The 23,077-nt window shown below is 44.5% G+C and overlaps 1 protein-coding gene across 3 annotated transcripts in view; it reads right to left on the bottom strand.

The window, feature by feature from the left end:
• Positions 1-23,077, bottom strand: part of NLRC5 (NLR family CARD domain containing 5) — a 53,347-nt gene that overhangs the window by 10,376 nt on the left and 19,894 nt on the right. For all 3 annotated transcript variants that reach the window (XM_082233446.1, XM_082233447.1, XM_082233448.1), the window contains 24 exons: positions 22,947-23,030; positions 22,775-22,858; positions 21,255-21,344; positions 20,230-20,295; positions 19,383-19,454; positions 18,093-18,176; positions 17,704-17,787; positions 16,079-16,168; positions 15,455-15,502; positions 14,315-14,398; positions 13,082-13,165; positions 12,292-12,375; positions 9,658-9,747; positions 8,882-8,944; positions 8,503-8,586; positions 8,105-8,188; positions 7,040-7,129; positions 5,541-5,606; positions 3,954-4,037; positions 3,744-3,827; positions 2,451-2,537; positions 1,483-1,563; positions 1,116-1,199; positions 626-709 (listed from right to left, as the gene is read on the bottom strand). In XM_082233446.1, the coding sequence (XP_082089572.1) occupies positions 626-709; positions 1,116-1,199; positions 1,483-1,563; positions 2,451-2,537; positions 3,744-3,827; positions 3,954-4,037; positions 5,541-5,606; positions 7,040-7,129; positions 8,105-8,188; positions 8,503-8,586; positions 8,882-8,944; positions 9,658-9,747; positions 12,292-12,375; positions 13,082-13,165; positions 14,315-14,398; positions 15,455-15,502; positions 16,079-16,168; positions 17,704-17,787; positions 18,093-18,176; positions 19,383-19,454; positions 20,230-20,295; positions 21,255-21,344; positions 22,775-22,858; positions 22,947-23,030 (1,935 nt within the window). The remainder of the gene's footprint in view (positions 1-625; positions 710-1,115; positions 1,200-1,482; positions 1,564-2,450; positions 2,538-3,743; positions 3,828-3,953; positions 4,038-5,540; positions 5,607-7,039; positions 7,130-8,104; positions 8,189-8,502; positions 8,587-8,881; positions 8,945-9,657; positions 9,748-12,291; positions 12,376-13,081; positions 13,166-14,314; positions 14,399-15,454; positions 15,503-16,078; positions 16,169-17,703; positions 17,788-18,092; positions 18,177-19,382; positions 19,455-20,229; positions 20,296-21,254; positions 21,345-22,774; positions 22,859-22,946; positions 23,031-23,077) is intronic.

Genomic DNA, 23,077 nt, shown 5'->3' with positions numbered 1-23,077 from the left:
CAGCAGCTTTCTGTCCACTGAATGTAACCTGGCCCAGTCATTTGCAACCACAGGATGGCAAATGAGACATAAATGTAAGATGTCACCACGTGGCTATAAAATGTCAAGAGGCCATGGCAGAAACAAACATAAACACTCAATCTTAATGCAGAGTACAGGCGGTGACCATTTTGTGCATGTCCAACTGACATGTGGCCACCAATGCATGGGTCGTTTGGGACCTGGAAGAGGGCAGGGCGGGCTTATGCATGCTCTGCTGATGCGTGCAGGTGCCAGGAATGCAACCCCTGCACAAATTGGAGAGCTGTGTTTTGGTTCACATTATGGTTCAAGAAGTACAATTTTGACTGGTTTACATTAAAATACAAACTGAACAGATTTCTCTCCCCCACGCTTGTGAGTCGTAAGTTCCCAGCCCCCTCCTATATACTATTAGAAACTCATTCATTCTCTGAGTCTGGATTAAACCAGTTTTATATCAGTTTAACGACCCAGCGTGGAAAATGAAACCATTTCACAATAAAGAGGAGATGCGTGTGACGCTAGAGAGGTTCAATCCTTGAAGGTGCCACTCAGAGACACACAACAGGTACACAATCCAGAGCACGCAGGGATTCATACCTACCCAAGTTTCTTCAGTGATGGAAAATGTGGCAGTGTGTCAGAGATAGTTTCTGCTTCAGCATCAGTGAACTGTACCTGAGACCAGCTGTAATGACAAAAGAACAGGTGTGATACATTCACAAGTAGTCGCTGGGGAAAGCAGAAAGCTATATATCGATAAGGCAGCCTTTTACATAAAGGCATGTGTCATTGGGGGCCTATGTAGAACAATATTTTTAAAGTGGGAAGCCATGTAAAGGGAAGCCATACAACATCAAAATGGTCTCATTTCGTCACCCCTTTAAAGCTCTCCGGTTAAGTGCTAAGGCAAGGCCATGCCTCACACCCTCCCATGCCACCCATCCCTAGAGAAACCCCATGGAGACGTCCAATGTCTGGTGATTTCATGTTTGGCTGCAGCCAGCAGCACAGCAAGCAGCTCTCTGTGATCAAAACAAAAAGCAAACAAACCCCACTGTGGGAGAGACATGCCCTCCCCTCCACACACTCACTTTAACACCCAGAGTTGTCTACATTTCTCAATGAGCTTCGGCAGAAAGCAGACTCCTTTGGCTTCCAGATCAAACTGATGCAACCTGCAGGCCTCACATACACACAACACACAAAGAGAACACAGAAGGGCAGTTTAAGCACGGACAGAGGGTGTGGAAACCGGGAGGGCTCCTGAGTGGAAGATTTTCAAATTAAGCTGAAAATTGATCTCCACCACCACCACCTTCGTGTAGGGTTTCTTTGTAGTCATTTGGCCACTTTAGTGCATTGGAATGAATGAAAATTTAACTATGTCATGAGCGCTGGGATCATGGTATAGTACGATGAGCAACCATCACACCAGCCAAAGAACAATGACTTCCTCACCGGCTGACCACGGACTCCACTTTCTCCTCCTGACGAGGAAATTCCTGTTCCACTACGAAGAGGGCCTGGTCTCTTCTTATCCTAGCCAAAAATGGAAGGAAAAATCAGGAAAGCTGAAACAAGTTTGCCCTGCCTCTTAGAAGTTGCCCAACAGAAACTGAAGAAGAAAGTGCTATTCGAGCTTTACTTGTGGGTACGGCAGAAGAAAGTGGAAAGTGTGGAGAAAGTGGAATGGGGCCCTTCACCCCACCTCCAACGTTGGATACCTAGGTTGCTCCTCCCTCTGACATCTTTGCATTGTGTGGACTTGAATGCAAGGAATAAAAGAACTGTAGAGTTGGATGGGGCTCCCAGGGCCATCTAGTCTAACCCCCTGCAATCCAGGAATCACTGGCAAAGACTGGAGGTAAGACAAGAGGTATGACCCAGCTCCATCTTCTCCAAGGAGATCTTTTCAACACACTTTGTGGCCTTTTGATCTGGATTCATTTCCCATAGGACAGCCAGGCATCTCCAGAGGTTTTGAACTATAGAGCCCAGCCAGCACAACCACAACCACAGGTGAGCGTATGCCACAGCGGCTGCACCTAGCAAAGGAACGGGAAGCCTGAGGACCCTCCAGATGTTGTTGGACTCTTGTCAGTCCCAGCCAACAAGTTCCCCACCTCAGCCTAACCTGTTTTGGACCACAGCTCCCATCAGCCTCAGTCAACATGGTCAGTGCTCAGGGATGAGGGGTGTTAAGAGTCCAACCAGATCTGGGGAACCACACATCCCCCATCCCTGATCCAGACTTTGCTCTGAGATGCATGGCCAGCTCTGTTGAAATACAGAAACACGTTCTTAGGGAGAAAATTATCTCCCTTTAAGGCTTTCACAGGATTTGCTCACCATCTTTTTCTGCCAACCATGTATTTTATTCCTCAAAGAACAACTCAAAAAGGCAGGCACACAGAGGAACTAATTACGTGATGGCTGTGATGTTTCCCTGGACTTCGGCAGCCAACTTCAGAAGGATAATGATGCTTTCATCTTTCACCCAAGGCTCTTCGATGCTGCAATGCAAAGGACACACATATGTTGCTTTGTTAGAAGATTGGCCCATGTGAGGCCTCACCTGGTTTGGTTTGCTTGTTTTTTGTTTAAATACAGTGCAAAGTTCTATGTACACTTACTCAGAAGTGAATCCTGCTGAGTTTGGTGGGGCTTATTCCCAAGCAGGGATGCCACAGGGTTTTGTTTTATATGCATTTAAAAGCAAAACCAACTAGGTTTGCACTACCCAGACTAATAAATGGACCAAAAACAGTTTTCCTTCCATTTTCTGAATTTTGCAATATAGTTCTTGGCCCCAAAAACAATGTACAACAATGCATATAAAATGGCATAATTAGGTTAAAATGCATATAAAAGTGTGTGTTTTGTGGGAAATATTCATACAAAAATAATGTGAACGTTGATGACTGGAAAGTGATTGACCTGGCCATTCTTATTCCCAGGTAAGTACTGGGAAGTTTAGTCACAGATGTGACAATAGATGTGGAGAAAGGCAAAAGCCTTTCTCCACATCTGGGTGCTTCATCCCCACCCATAATGTGGAATTTGGCCCCCAGCTAAGATTTGAGTTAGGTCTCCAAGACAATTGCCCAGACAAACACAAAGATGCAGCGACACCCACCAGCTTGGTGGCTTTAGAAGTGCATTAGAGAAATCCATGGAAGGAAAAAAAAAGCTATCAATGGCTACCAATCACTACAGCTACATTCCGTCTTCCCTGTCAAAGGCAGTAGTGGTTCTAAACACCAGGTGGGCAGAATGCTGTTGTGCTCAGGCTTCCGCTCATGGACTTCCTGGTTGGTCACTGTGAGAACAAGATGCTGGAACAGATGGGCCCTTGGCCTGATCCAGCAGGTTCTTCTGGTGTCCTTACAGTTGCATGGGAGCAAATCCCCCTGAATGGGAATTCTTTTAAGAATGCATGCAGAGGAATGGACTGTGTCTGCTGATCTGCTAAGGGGAACCTGTGTTTGCTGAATTATAGGATGTAGCAGGACATTTTTATGACCCACATTTGCAAGAGCAACAGAAATTACAAATACAACATCTTAGAACATGTTTTCAAGAGGTTACAAGGGAGACAAGGGAATGCAACGGCTGTGCACCCCATGTAACTGTTAGATACACCCTAAGCAAAAGACTAGAAGCAGAGTGGAATCTCTGACAGCTTGAATTCAACTGGATGACAGAAGAGAAATGCTTACCCTATTCTTAGCATGCCCTCCGATTTCCTTAAGGCCCTGAGTAGATCTTCTGCACTGCTGAGCATCATGCCATTATTAGCTGACCTAAGAGCAAAGATAGCAACTCTTTTGAGGGTGTCTTATTATTACTCTGTTCTTAAAGGAACCAGGGTAGTGTTTCTCGTCAATCAGAATGGGACTAGCGTTTATGACAGAAGTAGCAAAACTCACGTGAAGTCGCTCAGAGCAAGGCACTTGGCCAGAGAAGAGGACAGCAGCGCCAGATGTTTTGCTTGGAAACAGCAGTGCTTCATGCTGGAAGAAAGGAGGAATCAAGTCAAGTGAGCTGCTTTAGGGTAGGTCAAGAACTACAGTGATTTCTAAAGGCAGTTCATCTTTAGAAACACAATGTTTCTAAAGAGATCCTCTAGATGACTTGAAAGGAGGGCCAATGCTCACTAAGAGTATCTGCTTTGCATACAGAAGGTCCTAGGCATGGGAAGGGGAGAAATCCAACTCACAGTTAAAAGCAAATTGATCTAATTTGCACTTTCTAAAACAATGTGAGAAGCCAAACACTGCCATGTTTGAAAATTTGCACTCGGCCTAATTTTGCTATGCACTTCTCCAATCAAACAATGTTTGCAAAAATGCATATATCGTGTGTGTGTGTGTGTGCGCATAAAAATGAATATATTGGTGGAAATATGCAGATGTGCACTTTATCAGGAGAAATTGCTTTGATAATTTGCAAACAAAAGTTGATTACAGTGGTACCTCTAGTAAGAAACTTAAATCGTTCCGGAGGTCCGTTCTTAACCTGAAACTGTTCTTAACTAGAGGTGTGCTTTCACTAATGGGGCCTCTTGCTGCCGCTGCACCACCAGCACACGATTTCCATTCTCATCCTGGGGCAAAGTTCTCAACTCGAGGTAACTCTTCCAGGTTAGCGGAGTTTGTAACCTGAAGTAACTTGAGGTACCTCTGTATTAGGAAAAAATTGCCCATAAATGCTGAAGAATTTTCATGATTTAAAATAATAATAATTTGCAGATTGCTTCATAAATTTGAAGAACTGAATTTAAGATTGGAAAAATGAGAAACAGAGAGAAACAAAATAGGCAGGTCCTTCCACCCTTAGTTCCAGGTTCTATATATAGCATTAGCTACAGCCCTTTCCCATCTTTGGTAGATTCTTTACTTCATGGCACCGTGCACCTGACAGGTGAGGGCAGCATTTATAAATAAAAATAAAATTGGATTTGTGCTCTGTTATTACATGTGTAAGAGTTAGCATGGTCTGCCTTCAGAGAAGCCTCCCCCACCCTTGTTTTTGCTGGTTTGTCTGTCAATCATGCTTCTTTTCTGAGCATGACTCCTGCTAGTAAGGCGGAAAGCCGAGAGAAGCAACTCACAGAGGGTGGCAACAGGCAACCTCATCTGAGTTAACCTCCACTGTTTGTCTACATCAGAAGTGACTGGGTTATTGAAACACATCTGATGCAAGGATACAGTACATTACTCAACCATAGCAGAACTTCATTGGTAGGAAGGAAGGCAAAAGAAGCAAACCACGCAGAGAAGCAATATGCTCCCTCTTCCATGGATGCTTTGGGCCTACGGGAGTTCATTAACTTATTTCTCACTGCAGGCTAGCAGTTCAGTCATGCCTCTGGCCCCTGGCCACCACTGACATGTGGCCCCTGGAAAGCTCTCCATAGAATGCAGACTTTGGGCTGAAAAAGATTCTCCACCCCTGCTGTAAAGACTGTCCTGCTCCATCTCGCAAGGGGAGTAGAATAATGTTCAAATAATCACCTCAGGATCTTTTGAGGCTTATCTTCTCTCACTAGGGTGATCAGCAGTGTTGCCTCAGAGCACAAACTGCAAAGAGAAAGACACATTTTTAGAAAAACAAAAACAGGTGGGAGGCAGCTTTAAACGTTGTTCCACCAGTGTTTACTCTCTGGTATTTCAACATCCTTTTGAAACAATCTTACTCCCCTCTCTATTATTCCAACACTTCCCTTTCTGAAATACCTCTGAGTAGCTTTCCACACCAGTCTTTCTTGAGTCTTTCCTCCCATCAGATGTCAAAGAAATAAACAACTATCTGATGTTTAGAAGACATCTGAAGGCAGCCCTGTTTAGGGAAGTTTTTTATGACTGATGTTTTAATCTCTGACACAATTTACTGTAACCATGTTCATGCAGAACAGCAGAGGCATTTGCAACATAAATGTGCACTGGGACAACTATCGATAGCAAAGCTGACTGAATAAAATAGAACCTTAGACTGCATATCAGAAAACACATTTGAAGCCTACCCATTGCTTTTGATTAGAGAAAGGTGTGAAGCCACAGTCACACAATACATTAAAAATACTATGGCACCACTTTAAACAGTCATGGCTTCTTCCCCCAAAAGAATTCTGGGAACTGTAGTCTGTTATGAGTGCTGAGAGCTATCAGGAGGCCCCCAGATTCCCATCACAGAACTGCAATTCCCAGGGTTCCCTGAGAAGAGGGACTGGCCGTTAAACCACACTGGGAATTGTAGCTCTGTGAAGGGAATGGGGGTCTCCTAGCAAATCCCAGCACCCTTCACAAACTACATCTCCCTTAATTCTTTGAGGTGAGCCATGATTGCTTTAGGCGGTATCACAATGCTTTAAATGCATGGTATGAATGTGGCCTTTGAAGGGAGGAGCTTATGGTGGGAGCCCCAGCCCTCAAAGTGCCCAGTCTCTTCATTCCACACATGCATGGCAGTCAATCAAGCCACTCCCTCTATCTTCCACCCATTTCTTTATGCTTTCTGCTATGCTCCCATTAGGTGCAATTGTAAACTTTGCCTCCATATCTGAAAGTTCAGCCCTTTCTGAATCCACATTAAAAACCCTTTCGTATTAAGTTATCCCCCAACCATATATATGAGGTCCAGCGCCGAAGGCCTTCTGGCAGTTCCCTCATTGCAAGAAGCAAAGCTACAGGGAACCAGGCAGAGGGCCTTCTTGGTAGTGGCGCCCGCCCTGTGGAACGCCCTCCCATCAGATGTCAAAGAGATAAACAACTACCTGACATTTAGAAGCCATCTGAAGGCAGCTCTGTTCAGGGAAGTTTTTAATGTGTGACATTTTAATGTATTTTTAATCTTTGTTGGAAGCTACCCAGAGTGGCTGGGGAAACCCAGCCAGATGGGTGGGGTAAAAATAAGAAATTATTTATATATACACACACACTCCAACTCCAGTTTAATTCCAAGGGACAAGCTATATGTGTTGGGCTTGGGGAAGAGAAATTACAAGCAATTATACCTCACGTGAACTTCAGCCACATTTTGGCACGTGGCAAAGACATGAGCGAGATGGAGAATGCCATCTTGTGAGACCCCGTTGTGGTTGATTCTATGCAGAAGGGGGAAGAGGAAAATGTTTCAGATTATTTTTCAGTGTGGTCTACAACAGTGTGTGCAGTTTTTTCCATTCCATTCTTAAGACTGGTCAGATACCTGCTCAACAGCCTGGACCTCCCACCCAAGGCAAAAGCTGCTTTGTCCATTGTCCATTGTAAAGCAGATCAAGAGGGATACCAGAAGGAAAGGGGGACAAGGTAGCAGAATGTAAACGGTCTTTCCATAACCTTTCTGGGATTATATCCACCATCCTAACCCCTGATCAGGCAATGGTCCCGTGACTCCTGGGTGCCAGTCATTAACCTAATGGCATTCAGGTACTCAATCTTGACAGGAAGATGGAGGGTCTTTAATATACTTAGACCCCCTTCCTCACTGACACACAAACGCTGCTTATTTTCACCTTGCAAACAGTCAGTAAGTGTTCCAGGCTCTTGAACACACTGATTCCTCCTTAGGTTGTTTTGGGGGTTCCCTCGGGTTAGGGCTCCCCCTTAAATATTCCATATGCTTCTGAGAACCTTGTTATTCCTTCAAGCCTGCAGACACCTCCCCCTAAATGGCACAGCCATTTTGGCTGCATATGGAACGGCACTCACAGCCTGAACATTGGAATGATGTTCCACCGGGGATAGGATACCAGAAAATTGGGGTGTGGCTGAAACATAGGAGGCGACTACATGTTACAGTGCAACCCTTCACCTCACAGGCTGGATGTTCCTTAGAGATACAAACCTATGGAAAACAAGCGCAAAGCTTTCCAAGTACTGTGCTCTCTCTTGAAGGTGTTTCCCAAGATTTATTGTTAGCTCAGAGTTTGTTCCAGATGATGGAAAGCACTTTATGGGATGATTTGAGAATGTCAGTAGCTGTTATTGTGCATGTGCAATTTAAAGAGCCAGAAGTGGGCTTAGGGCACCTCCCACCCCCAACCCCATAGCTATCCCTCTTGCACCCACTTACTTACTTCATCAGGCAGGGAATGTGGGTCCTGGGCAAATGTTCTAAGAGGCAACTTAGTCCTTCATTGCCAATATGGTTTCCAGAAAGACTGAAAAGGAAATAAGCAGACAGAGCTCTCCTGGATTTGTATACAGAAGCCACCACAACAGTCCATTATACATTTCTATGGTGAGTCAAAGTTAGTGTCCCAGCAATGCCCAAATAATGGAATCATTGAATTGTAGAGTTGGAAGGGACCCCAAGGGTTAACTAGTCCATCCTCTTGCAATACAGGAATCGCAGCTAAAGAATTCCTTACAGATGGCCACCCAACCTTGGTTCAAAAGCCTCCAGCAAAGGTGTGGCATGATCCTGGCTCATCATGGTTGATGCATTCATAGTCGCAATGGAGATGACACTTACTCCAGTTCTGCAAGACGGTCACACTTCTCAAAGATGGGGCACAGCTCTACGATCTCGCACTTGCCAATGCCACAATCAGTTAGTCTGTTAGAGGCCAGACAAGTAAGAAAGTTAGAGGTTAGTCTTTTAAAAATTAATAATAATGATGATGATGATGATGAAAGATGTGATGGAAATGTAAAAGGAAAACAATAAAGGCTGGTGAAGTTTATCCCATCCTTCAAGAGCATGAGCATTTCTAAATTTATTTAGGTGGACTGAGAACAACATGCTCAAAGCCAACGATTCAAGAGGATTTCCAAAGGGCCAGGAGGGAAAACCCAGCATGTTTGAAAGAAGCAAAATTGTCATGAAATAAGGATTATCGGTTTGCACATACCTGCAGCATATTTCTTGGCTTTCTTTACTTTTCACAAAATGCAGAAAAGCATTTTCACTTGATCTATAAACACACAAGGAAATACCTTGACTAGGAACTGAGGCAGCCTTCAACCAGACGTTATTGCACTACAACCCACATCCTCCCAGATGACTGGCTATTGTGGCTGAGGCTGATTGGATTAAAGTTAAGGTTATTCCAGATCCCTGCCTCCCCCGTCTCTGATTTCCACCCACTTCACTTTCGGGGGGGGGGGGTGCTAAACAAGGAGGATGCACATCCAATTACCCATCCCAAAAAAAGCACAGGAGAACATCTGCCGTTTTGTGTATTCTAGTCAACTCCACTGAATTTCTGCAGCTGTTGGGTGCAATGAAAAGGAAAACTGTAGAAATAAAGGGATGGAATTAAGAACATAATCACTTAAGAAGAGTCCTGCTGGAGGAGGCCAATGGCCTGTCTAGTTTAGCATCTTGTTCTCACAGTGGCCAATGAGATGTGTATGGGAAGCCTGGACCTGAGCACGACAGCAGTGCTCTCCTCTCTAGTATTCAGAGGCAGGATGCTGCCGACACTGGAGGCAGAACATAGCCATTGTGGCTGGTAGCCATGGATGGTTTCACTGATCTAAGGATTAATATTATGGAGCTTCTTCACCTAGAATTGCAGCAGGAGTGAAGGCTCTGTTCTTTTGACTCTTGGAGATCAAGTTGGAAGGGGAGAGGAGGTCAGAAGTTCTCCATGTCCTGATATTCCTGGAGTCTTGACCCTCTTACCTGACTTCCACTCTGCAGATTCTCTTACACTGGTTAACTGAGTTGGCCAGCAAGCAAACACAATATGATGAAAACTTGCTCTCTGTGATACTGTAGGAGAGAGGTGGGAAGAAGCAGAAATGTCCAAATGCTGAGTTGAAAATCAGTCTGTGGATCCCAACTGTCGATAGATCAACTGTGCATATGGAGCCATTGCAAATATGGCAGTTAATCAGCAAGGTCAGTAATTCATTATTTCTATTACTATTTGTTACATTTATTTATTACAGTGGTACCCCGCAAGACGAACGCCTCGCAAGACGGAAAACCCGCTAGACGAAAGGGTTTTCCGTTTTGGAGGCGCTTCGCAAAACGAATTTCCCTATGGGCTTGCTTCGCAAGACAACAGCCCATAGGGAAATCTCCGGGACAGCGGGGAAGCGCAGCGCGTCTTCCCCACTGTCCTCGGACCTCCTCCTGCCGCCGGGCATCGGAAGGAAGCTCCGATGCCCGGCGGGGGGGGGGCGTCTCCTCCCGCCGCCGGACATCGGAACGAAGCTCCGATGCCCGGCAGGGGGGGAACGCCTCCTCCCGCCGCCGGACATCGTAACGAAGCTCCGATGCCCGGCGGGGGGGGGGGACGTCTCCTCCCACCGCCGGACATCGGAACGAAGCTCCGATGCCCGGCGGGGGGGGAACGCCTCCTCCCGCCGCCGGACATCGGAACGAAGCTCAGATGCCTGGCGGGGGGGGGAAACGTCTCCTCCCGCCGCCGGACATCGGAACGAAGCTCCGATGCCTGGCGGGGGGGGACGTCTCCTCCCGCCGCCGGACATCGGAACGAAGCTCCGATGCCCGGCGGGGGGGGAAACGCCTCCTCCCGCCGCGCGGCATCGGAACGAAGCTCCGATGCCCGGCAGGGGGGAACGCCTCCTCCCGCCGCGCGGCATCGGAACGAAGCTCTGATGCCCGGCGGGGGGGGGACGTCTCCTCCCGCCGCCGGACATCGGAACGAAGCTCCGATGCCCGGCGGGGGGGGGAACGCCTCCTCCCGCCGCGCGGCATCGGAACGAAGCTCCGATGCCCGGCAGGGGGGAACGCCTCCTCCCGCCGCCGGACATCGGAACGAAGCTCCGATGCCCGGCGGGGGGGGGAACGCCTCCTCCCGCCGCGCGGCATCGGAACGAAGCTCCGATGCCCGACGGGGGGGGGAACGCCTCCTCCCGCCGCGCGGCATCGGAACGAAGCTCCGATGCCCGGCGGGGGGGGACGTCTCCTCCCGCCGCCGGACATCGGAACGAAGCTCCGATGCCCGGTGGGGGGGGAACGCCTCCTCCCGCCGCGCGGCATCGGAACGAAGCTCCGATGCCCGGCAGGGGGGAACGCCTCCTCCCGCCGCGCGGCATCGGATGGCTTTCCTGAAGACTTGGGGTGGGAGGAGGGTTTTCCTTCCCACCGCCAACATTCAGAATGCTGTTCTGAATGTTGGCGGTGGGGAGGAAAAACCCTCCTCCCACGCAAGCCCCGGGAACAGAGGGAAAGCGCTGCGCGCCTTCCCCTCTGTTCCCGTACCTGTCCTGAAGGCTTGCGGTGCGGAGAAAAGCCCTTCTCCGCACCGCCAGCCTGGCAAGCGGTTTCCCTAGGAACGCATTAATTGATTTTCAATGCATTCCTATGGGAAACCGTGCTTCGCAAGACGAAAAACTCGCAAGAAGAAAGAACTTGCGGAACGAATTAATTTCGTCTTGCAAGGCACCACTGTACTTACTACAAATAGGTCTCAAAGTGACTTATAATTCTGAAAGCATGCATGATACCAAATTCAAATTAAAAACATATTTACTTCTTGGTGTGTTTTGTGAGTGTGTCAGGAAGACACACCAAGGTGGCATCTCAACATCTTCAAGAAGCTTTTTTCAAATGTTGGCTGAGTTGCAGTGATTCTCTCTCAAAGCACTGAACACTCACTGAACGAGACAGTGTACCAAAAAAGGGGGTCAACATGTTAGGGTTGACCACGGAAAATTCCATGTAAAAATGGTTTGAGTGAATCAGCCCATACTTAAGTGTTTCCCAGTATTGAGAATATAATGTAGCAAACCTGGGCAATCTTGACCAATGTGGTGTCCTCCAAGTGGACTACAATTGGACCACAATTCCCATCAATCCCAACCAAGTAGGGATGGGTGAATCTGTCAACTTCAGTTTCCCTCAGTTTCTCATTGCCCCAATTCTCCCCCACCCCTCATTCCAAGGCACAGGTCCTCATGATATTTACCTAACATCCTTCCCCTAACCCACCATCTTAAAAGACAGAAGGGCCGGCCCTATCATTTGACAAAGTGCAGTGGCCTCCTCAGAAGCAAGCTGCATTTGCGTGTCATGAAAGAGCAATGAATTGTGAATCTTCTCATGTATTTTTATTATTACCGATTTTATTTTTATTGCCAGGGAATAGGAAAGATGTTTGTGGGTTTATTTGCCTCTGGCAGCCTTGGACTGTGAGAGGGGGAAACAGAAATAATCATATTTGGGTCATCCCTGGGGATCTGGCACGTGAAGCTTCCTTGGGCTGAGTGAGACTGCTGGGCCACCTAGCCCAACAATGTCCACTCTGACTGGTAGCAGTTCTCCAGCAGAGGCTCCCAGACTCACCTTAAGAGCTCCACACTGTTGAAGTAGGGCAGGAATTTCAGAAGTCGTTCAACACTTTGATCATTCAGCGAGTTGCCAGACAAGCTACACAGCCAGGGTGGAAAATTCAAAACATTATTATTACCAAAACATTTATATCCACCTTTCCTTTGCATAACGCATTGTGGAGTACATGGTTTCCCCCTTCTCCATTTGACCCTCACAACAACCACTTGAGGTAGGCCAGGCTGAGAGACTACAAACTGACCAAATGTCACTCAGTCAGCTACATGGGCTGAGTAGAGACTTGAGCCCTAGTCTCCCAGGTCCTATGCCAACACCCTAACCACTACGCCACAAGTTCTACAAACTTGTTGGAAGAAGGAAGTCTACTATGAACAAGTATGATGGGGGAAAGCCATGCCCAATAGCTTCATAAAAGGGGCTAGGTGGGCCTTCCTAGGGAGGGAATTCAAAACTTTGTGTGCAGCCTTTGTGAAGGCCCTGCCTCATGTCCCTCCCAAATGAGCCTTAGAATTGACAGAGCTGCGAGAAGGACCTCTCCAGAAAATCTGAGGACTTAAGGCAGGCTCATTCTATATTCACTTGCATTATTTTTTCCTACCAAAGAGCAGCCTATTCCCAAATTGCATTATGGGAGGATTATGCATTAAAACACTGGATACCAATAGGAATTTAGTTTTGCGTTCTTATTGTATTAATCTGGCTACATAAACTGAGCAGGTCTATAGGCTTTAAATGAATAAGATTGGTTCATTCACACAATGCCTACTTGACCTTGATCACTTACTTGATCTTGGTCAGTCCAAAACATGTACTTAGACGTTTAAACAATCGGTCAACATCCTTTAGGTCCATCATACTTTCCTTGAGACTGAAACACAGAGCCTGATTAGCACTTCAAATATTTAAATCAAAGTTTAGCACAGCTTTAGTTTTATTTGATGGGTCTATTGGAGAAAGTGATGAGTTAAACTGAGGGATTGTGCATGTCCTTTATTCAGGAACCTATAACATCAGTAAAATGTAATTATATTTTGTGGGGGGGAATGATGAAACAAATTAATAATTATTGTTGTTATTAGTAGTAGTAACAAAATGTTGAAGCAATATAAAATACTTATAATAAAGTAAAAATTAAAAAAAATGCTGAAACAATATCATTTTCACTAAGATCCGGGCTAACTTCTGAAGTCCAAGCATCATTTTTTATTTTTGTTAAAAACACAAAAAGGTATTTTCTGTAAGTCTGTGCAGGATTCCAACAATGGAAGAAAAGGAATATTGTTTGTTTGCTTTATTTAGATGCTACTGCATCTAAATGATATTACAGTAATTGCAGTGTTGTGTTGTTGTTTTTAAATGCTACTGTGATTATTGTGAGGCACTTTGAGCTCAGCATTTGTTCTTGAAAAAAGCAGAACACAAATATCAACATTTTTGAAAGTATAAAAGAACATTTGGGAGATCCTGTTATGGCCGCTAGCTGACTACTCCTTTGTCAGGTTCCTGGCAAGTAGTCCAGTGGGAACCAATGAGAACCAGTGGTTATGAGATGGTCTTCTTGTAGCTGGGACTCCCCCTGTGTTTCCAAATGAGATATCCAGTAGAGCTTGGGGGAGGTGGCACCTTTACTGCTAATGTGACCATGTTAACAGTTTTGCAATAGAGAAGGAAGAAGGGGAGGCAGCTAGCTAAATGCTGATTGCTGCAGAAGGGATCTCTGGGGATCTGATCTGCTGCCTTGCAAGGATGCTCATTTGCACCCTTGAGCCCCTCCATCCAATGCTCAGGTTGTGTATATATGTAAATAAATCCCTATATCCTAAAAATACTTCATTCCAAGGAAACAGAAGCCAGGATAAGCACTCGGATCCCCTGGAGTATCTCACCTCTCAAAGATGGCATGCAATAGAAGTAATCCACTTTACCATCAAGCAGACACTACATTGCTGCTTTACTCCTAACACAGGGGCAGGGAGAGAGAGAGACACACAGACACACACAGAGAGAAGCACCTTACCAAAAGCAACGGTCATAGATTGAGTTAGGTACCGAATCCAGCAGCTCCCTCCTATGCTCACCAGTCACATGGAGCATTTGGGGACTGAAAAGAAAATCTACCAAGTTAGTCAACTTGAAGGGACATTTAGATTATGCTTCCAATATTTTCTTCACTTGGATTTCTACCCTGGGGAAGACTGGAAATCTGAGCGCCCTGGTCCTTTTTTTCCTGGAGTGAAAAACCAGTGCATTATGAATCCTTCATTCTTCTCCATCGCTCCATTTTCAATCACTGTTTTTTGTAGAATATAATCTACCCGCAGAAAGTTCTTCCTAATGTTGATTAGGAATCTCATTCCTTGTAGTTTGAATTCATTTGGTGGGGTCCTACTCTCTGGGGGAGCACAAAACAAGCTTGCTCCATCTTCCATGTGGCAGCCCTTCAGATATTTGAAAAATAACTCCCATATCACCAGGCTACACACCAGGCCCAGCTTCCTCAACTTTTCCTCATAAGGCTTGGTTTATAGACACTTTATCATCTTGGTCATCTTCCTCTGCCCATGTTCCAGCTTGTCAATATCCTTCTTAAATTGTGGTGCCCAGAACTGAATGCAGGACTCCAAGTGGGGTCTGGCCAAAGCAAAATAGAGCAGTGCTATCACTTCCCTTGATCAGGACACTATGCTTTCATTGCTGCAGCCTAGAATACCATTAGCTTTTTTTGCTGCTGCATCACACTGTAGACTCACATTAAGTTCGTAGTCTGCATTAAGTTCGTAGTCCTTTGGATCATTTTCACAGGTATAGCTGCCAAGCCATGTGCCCCCCCCCCCCATTCCTATATTTGTATACCTGATTATTCCTGCCTAAGTGCAGAACCTTTCATTTGTCCCAACTGAAATTCATTTTGTTAGTTTTGCCCCAGTTCTCCAATCTGTTAAGGTCATCTTGAATCCTGATTCCATCTTCTATGGTGTTAGCTACCCTTCCCAGTTTGGAGTCATCTGCAAATGTGATGAGCAGCCCCTCTATTCCTTCCTTCATCCAGGTTATTTATAAAGATGGTGGACAGCGTTAGGCCCAGGACAGAATCCTGCGGCACCACACTGGTCAATGGTCTTTCACCCCAAAGTATACCAACAGGAAATACCTTTACCTTATTCTTTCCCCAAATGTTAAGTGAACTTTCTGGGTGCTTCCCAAACTGCAATGAGAAAGAGATTAGAATATCAATTTGGAATTCATGAATTTGATTGAATCTGTTTTAACTACATGCGTTAGAATACCTTGGTAAATTAGATATACAGTTGCTGTTGTTTTTAATAAGTTACCTTTCCCCCAATATCTTTGCAAACAATATTTCCCTAGGAACCCCTGTATTGTAGTCTTCTTTTTTTAAGATGGATTCAATTTTACTGTTTTTGTACCACAGATATAGTCATTTTTCATTTTTGTCAACAATTAGGTATATCCGATAGTGCCTTTTCCTAAAATGATATATAAATGTTTTAATGTTACTGGAGAGATTTCATAAGCTCTTGAGAAGATATGAAGGAAAAACAGGTACCAAGGGGAGGGGTAGTCCTACAATTGCTGTGGTTGTTCTTGCTTACGGTTCTTGCTTGTTCTGCTTATCTGCATTTGTATTTTTTACTACAAATTTAATAAAAATATTCTTTTTTTAAAAAAAGGAGGGTCATATGAGCAAAACTGTGACCAAATGCAGGAATGTTATTATTTTTCAGACTGCTATGGCAGGAGAAAGAGCTGCTGGACCTACCATAGCTCCATGGACGTCATATGTTCCAAGTCAGCGAAGCATTGCACCAAGCGAAAGGCCCCGTCCATAGACATGTTGTTATGATCCAGCCTAGAAAGCATGAAGGAGACCCAAGTCTGCAGCAGAAGAAAACTGCTATATAAAAAGTGCTCAGATCAGAGGTTGGTAGTACTGTGTGGGGAGACCTTGGAGGTCACTCTGCGACCCCCAAATGTTGTTACAAGGCCTCTGGGTCCAGGCTAACTGAGTCTCCACAAAAGCACTCCTGTTAGTGGCTGGAGATTCATTTGGTGGTGGCAAGTGCCCATTAAGACCGGCAGGGATGATGGGAGTCATAGTCTAAAAACATCTGGGGACCCATTAAAGGTTAAGAAAGGTTGTTCTAAGGGATGCATTTCCAAAATGAGCTACGGTTTCTCGTTTTCTTGGGATTGTTAAAGCAGGGTGCTGTTGGTTTTGATACATAAGCTGTAGCTTGGATAAAGGTGGGGATTTATTTGATAAGCTCTTGCTTTCCCCAATAAGGCTGTTGCGAGTATAAATGCAACATGTAAGCCACCTTGAGCTTCATGGAGAAAAAGGTGAGATATAAATGCAAGAAACTAACTAACTAACTTCGCCCCGGCTACAACCCCAATCAAAATCCCCCTATGCCTGCAATTCACAAGTGATGTCCAATTAATCGTACTCAGTGCTCTAGAGCTATTCAGACTGTGGCAAACCTGGGATATCACCTAATGGTAGGAGAGTTCCCATTGCCATCCTTAGGAAAATCCTGCAAGTACCCCTGGAGTCCTGATTCTCACTGAGGTTGCAATAATTTGGGCCATCCCACTTCAACGTGGACGTTTGGGTTGCTCACGACTGAAAGGTCCTCCATACCCCACAGGGAGAAAAGTAGCAGTTCAGAGAGAAGGCTCACAGTCTTGCCTTCTCCCCTTGAAATGCTTCGTTTCTATGTGCAGGGAGTTCTTTGGGCACACACTGCCTCCACCAACCATTATGTCAGTAACCTTAATACAGTAATATAATACACTCCATCAAATATAAAATGTCAAAGAAAACAGACAGGCCCAGCAGATGAGACAGAATCATGAGATAGTAACATTATGTACTCAGAACAAAAGCCTACCAGGATTTTTTTAAAGTCTTCACCATCTGCTGAAAAATAGCAAGCATGAGGGCCAGCTGAGCTTCCTGAGGACTCCTCCACAAAAGCTCTCCCCATCTGTGGGACGCTCGCCCCAGGAATACACCCTTGGCACCAGCTGGACTATAATTTCAGCACCAGGTAATAATGGCTTTATTATCCCAGAGATATGGGCAACTTTGATTGAATGGTTACAGTTACTCAATCTAGACTTGAATGAATGTCCTTTTACAAGTGTTATTGTACTGAAGTTGTGTGTTGTTTTACAAGTTGTTACTATTTAGTATTTTTATAATCTTATAAACATTGGAAATTGATATCAGACTTCTTTTAGTATAAAGCAATATATGAATCTAATAAATCAGATCAAGGAGTTCCACAGTTTGGGGGCAGCCACCAAAAAGGCCCTTTTCCTCTTGCATCAGTTTGTCTCCTGTCAGTCAATTAAATACAGAGAACCTGGACTTTTACTTACGTTAAAGAACGTAATGCGTTCAGATGAGGAAGGAGCTCAGCCACCTTCAAGACACCTGCGTCGCCCAGAGAATTACTGGACAAGCTACAATTGAAAGGAAGGCAAAATTACATTTCCACTTTGTATTTATACATTATGATATGGCTTTTCTGGCAGAATTAATTATATTAGGTACAATTTATTTTCATTTCCATTCTTCCTCATGGAAGACGGAATGATACACAGCGAGGGGAACATCAATGAACCCCAAAAGTAGGATGCCTGTACACCCTTTTCAGACATTCATGACATTTACATGGAATTGTTTGTGTTGGCGTGTGAATGTCAACGTTCACCAAAGCCTGGTTATTCAGTGCAAGGCATAAGTATGAAAATAAAAAGGAACTTACTCTAACTCAGTTACACCAGTGCACCTCCTCAATGCCAAGCACAGGTTCTTCAGATCTTCATCCTGAAAATTATTGTCCGTCAAGCTGGAAGAGAAGGCAAATCATTCTCCAGGTGCTCTAAAAGCAGGTGTGTTTTCACCAGGGACACAGGAAGCAGCTCTAGACTCAGAGTCAGAGTGTTTGGTCCTCCAGCTTAGTATTGTTGACACTGACCAGCAGCTGCTCTCCAGGATTTAAGGCAGGGGACATTCCCAGCCTAACTTGGTTTCCCTCCATAGGTTGTTAGAGATCAGCTCCCATCACACCTTAACTACTGGCCCTGCTTAGGGATGTGGGTGAAAAATGATTCCATTTAAAGCCAAACCTATCAAATTCACACTTTCCAAATCTCTACAAAGACCAAAACACAGCCTTCTTTCCAAATTCACAATTATCCAAAATTTGCAATGCAGCTCTCCAACCAACCAGTGTTTACAAAAATGCAGGTATTAGGAGGAAAGGGTGCATAGAAACAAATAAGTTAGTGAAAAGCAACATACAAAATGCATTATATTAAGAGAAACTGCTTGGAAAAATGTGTGCATAAGTCAAAACCATACACAAAAATATGCTCATTGGGAGAATTTCACACTAAAATGCTGAATAATGTTCAAAGTTGGCTCTAGGCCTGGGGACAGAATCCCACAGATGTTCTGATGTATTAAGACAGGCTGTAAACAACTTTACAATTATTTGGAGAGGTAAAGTGGCACTGAAATTATTTAAATAAAAGAAATAAAGAACATGTGGACTTTAATATTGATTTTTAAAAAATTGCACATTAATGCAGAAATGAAACAGACCTACGAGTGAACACATGCAATATGGACATGGACCCAGAAATAACCTGATCTCTCCATCCCTACTCTCCATCCCAGACCAGCAGGCAGAGATGGGCAGTCTCAGGTGTTCTGTGCCTGAATTACCGAGGAGTTGGATCACAGCCAAGAGTTTTATAAGGCCAGGTAAAACCACCATGGCCCTTTGCACCACCTGGCCTCTACTGAACCGAGAACTGCAAAACCACCTTCTGGCCATCCTCAGTGGTGGTGCTGAAGTCCAGCAGCCAACAGCTCCCTTCTCAGGAAAAGCTAGCATGCTGAGGCAGAGGGAAAAGGCTTCTGGATCCCTCTGCCAGTGTCGCTGATATAAGACCCCCAGAGCCTGCCTTGCAACCATGTTAACATGCAGTGAGCCATTATACGACTAAGAGAAATAAACTGTAAGCAGAAGTAACTGAGGTCACCGTACCATATTTTCCTCGCTGTTGCCGCCAAGAGATGTCCACCTGTGCTTGACAGGTCAGTGTTAAATGAGGAACTCCTGCAGCAAGGACAAAATGGGAAAGCATTACTAACGGGGGATAGGGAAGGGGAAGGAAGGAAATATACAGGTTTGTGATGGGACATAACTGTCTAGCAGTAGCAATATGAACATGCACAACTGACCAAGTTTGCAAGTGTGGCTAAGCCAAACCTTGGTTTATTGCAAATGAGAGAGCAAGAGAAGAGATAATCAAGGCTTTGCCCTTCCTCCAGACCTTTTCCTGCTTTGCTCTGTGCAAAGCCTTGGCTTGGCTTACTGGACTACCTGAACTTGGGCTTGTGATCCTTCTCACTCTAGAAAAGCTACAAGCAAGGTTTATGATGACGATTGGAAGAAATTTAAAGACTATTTACAGAAATATTGCAAAATTAATGAATGTTAGAATGATGTCAGAATGAAGTTAAGTGGTTTAAGCAGCAATGTTATAAAGGTGTATGTAAAAATGGATTGTTAACAGGTGAGAATCCAAAGTTATAATATATTATGTTAAAGGACTAAGATAAAAACAAAGAGGGAAAGAAATTGCTGAACTAACTAACTGAATTGGAATCCAAAAAAGGGAGGCGTGAGGAGGTCAGGGAAACAAGGAAATGAATGTAAGGGATGGAAAGACTGATGTATTTTTTTAAAGTGTTTTTTATCTTTTTTGTATTTTGTATTTTTTTCTTTTATTTTTATCTTTCTTTTTCTTCTTTTTTTAATTCATGTAATTCTTTTCTTTGAAACCTTAATAAATATCATTTAAAAAAAAGCAAGGTTTATGATGACGTACCTGGGCTGAGCGCCGCCAGCAATGTCTTTGCCAACGAGGGTTAAGATTGCAGCTTGGTGATGAACACTAAAGATGGGAGAGAGAGAGATTTCCATAATGCTACACCTGGTTTAATTGTCCACAAACCCAAAATCTGCTTGCTGAACAGGAGCCTGAAAAGACTGTAAAACCAGAGCTGTTATTTCCTTTCCTAGCCCTGGGCAAAGTTTGGATCAGGGTGGGACGTCTGCATGGAATATAGTTTGGGATCATGCCTCCTGCTGCCCCTGTTCCCTTCAACAAGGGCAAGTCCCATGCTTTTATGGTGACATATGATTCTAGGATTAATTAATGTTGCAGTCCTAACGTCACTCATCTGGAAGTTTAACCCCACCAAATTCCATGAGAGTTACTTCTGAGGAGACATGGTAATGACTGCACTATAATATATCAAGTAACTAAAATGGATAAACTCAATCAGGATTGCTTTAAACTGAATGACAGCCCTAATTTCAACCATGTGGAAATGTCCCAATATCGTTCAGAATGAGCAGAGGGTATGGCCAGTGGATGTTGGTGGAAGGTGAGGGGCCAAACACAAACTCTGCCCCCCCCTCAAGCATTCCGTGTTTTCTTCTTAAGCAAACCAAGAATCCCTGGTTTTGGCAAGACTGTTAGGTAATTCCCCATCTCCCTAAAGATCTCTCCACCCCAGCAATCAACTAGCCAGTAGGAGAGCCAGTGTGATGTAGTGGTTTATGCAAGGTTAAAGGCGACTCTCTGTTTAAGGAGAAGGGCACTTTCCTTCCAGGCAAAAGTACACTCAGTGTGTGGGCCTGATCTTTAAATGGACAGACCCAGGCTGGCAGAATTTTACATGTCATGTAGTGGAAAAGAGAGAAATGAAGAGAGCTGTTACACCCTGCCTCCTAAAAGTTCCTTCTACATGCCATGGAATATCACAGTGACTTGGTGCAGGGAAGAGGGAGAGAGATTGTGTTGTCAAGAAGAGATGGGAACCTTTTCTTGATCGAATGTATGCTTACCTGGCGTTAAGCTTCACTATATTTGGACAAAGACTCATTGACTCCAGGAGACAGAAGATGCTGTTCAGAGACAGCTGGTTGTTGTTTAAACTGCAGGAAATAAAATCACCAAAAAACCAAACCAAAACAAAAAACCAAACACATTAGCTTCAGCAAAGTCCTGCAGCAATAAATACATTACTGGAGGTTTTAATAACATAAAGGTAGAAGATGCTATATGTTCTTAGATTAAATCTCTTGAATTTCTACTTTAAAATAATTGCATGCAGCAGAGCTGCTGCTGCTGCTGCTTCCTTTTTAAAGGACCCGGTGACCCTAGAAAGTTTCTCTCAATTGGAGTGGAAGACAGACCAATGGTTTGAGCCAATACAATGCAGCTTCATCTGCTCCAGGGAGTCTTCATAGCTTAGAGGCAGAGCACATGCTTTGAATGCAGGTCTCAGTTGTGGTGAGTCCTGTAAAAACATCTTAGCAGGGCTGGTTAGAGGGGGGGCAGGATTGGGATAAGAATGTGGAACTGGAGGAACTGGATTCCAGGGAGGGGCCTAGTAGGCTGGGAGGGGCCAGAGGAGGCACTGAGTGGACTGTCAGAGGAATCCCCTCTCTCTCTCGTATATAATTTTTATTAAATTTTCTGTTTTACAATTTAAAACACTCATTTTTACATCCTTAAAATACCAAGGACTTCCCTTCCTCTCTTTCCATGGTTCATTTTACATATAATAAATCCCTGCATATTTTACAAAAACTATACCATTCAGTATTCCATTACTGCATCCATCAAAACTTATTGACACTGTTGAATTTATCTTAATGCTGCCAGAATTTTCAGCTGTACACAATTATATCCCATATATTCAATAAACATTTTCCAATCTTCTCTAAACGCATGTTCTTCTTGTTCTCTTATTCTGTAAGTTAAGTCTGCAAGTTGCGCACATTCTGTCAACTTATGTTGCCATTCTTCTTTGGTTGGGACCTCACTTGTTTTCCATTTCTGGGCTAACAAAACATGGGCCACAAAAATAGCATGCATAAGTAACCTTTTTTGACACCTTGGAATTTCAGTCTGAATTATCCCCAACAGAAAGGACTCTGGGGTTTTTTTGGAAAAGTAATTTTAAACATTTTTTTCAATTCATTATAGATCATTTCCCAATACTCTTTTACCCTTTTACAAGTCCACCACATATGAAAGAACGTTCCCTCCACCTCTTTGCATCTCCAGCACTTCTCTGAGCAAATATGAGGAATCCTCTCTTTCTCTTGGGGGGGGGGGTACCAGGGGGTAGACCAGACAATGGGCCAGTCATGTCACTTCCCTCACCAAGGACACAGAGATGGCATTCTTAGTGCAAGCAGACACAAGAGACCCAGCCTACTTGAAGGGTTAGAGGCAAACAATCTTACCTGCTTTAAGGCCGTTTGCTACATTCAATATTTCTCACAGGACACACACTTTGTATGCCGAAGGCAACCTTTCCCAACCTGGTGCAAGCAAACTCTCAGGAAACACTTACTTCAGAGGGCCAGAAATGCACATTCTGGGCACCATCTTCATCAGCTTCCTGCATCCTTCGTCACCAAGTCGGTTACCTGACAAACTGACATTTGTTTTCCACAGTTTAATAACATGGCTGATCCAAAGGTCTCACTCAGTTAGCAGGCAGTTGGGAGGAAGAGGGAACTTACTCAATTTCAGAAAGGTGGGAACACCTCTGGAGAACCTCAGCCAGCTCCTCTACCCACTGGGAATCGAACTGGCAATCCTGCAATCTGTATATATGGATATAAGACATCCATTAAGATGGGTATGGGGTACC

This window comes from Podarcis vaucheri (assembly GCF_965113315.1).
Source record: "Podarcis vaucheri genome assembly, chromosome: 7".
Taxonomy (NCBI): Eukaryota; Metazoa; Chordata; class Lepidosauria; order Squamata; family Lacertidae; genus Podarcis; species Podarcis vaucheri.
This window is presented reverse-complemented; position numbering and strand designations above follow the sequence as displayed.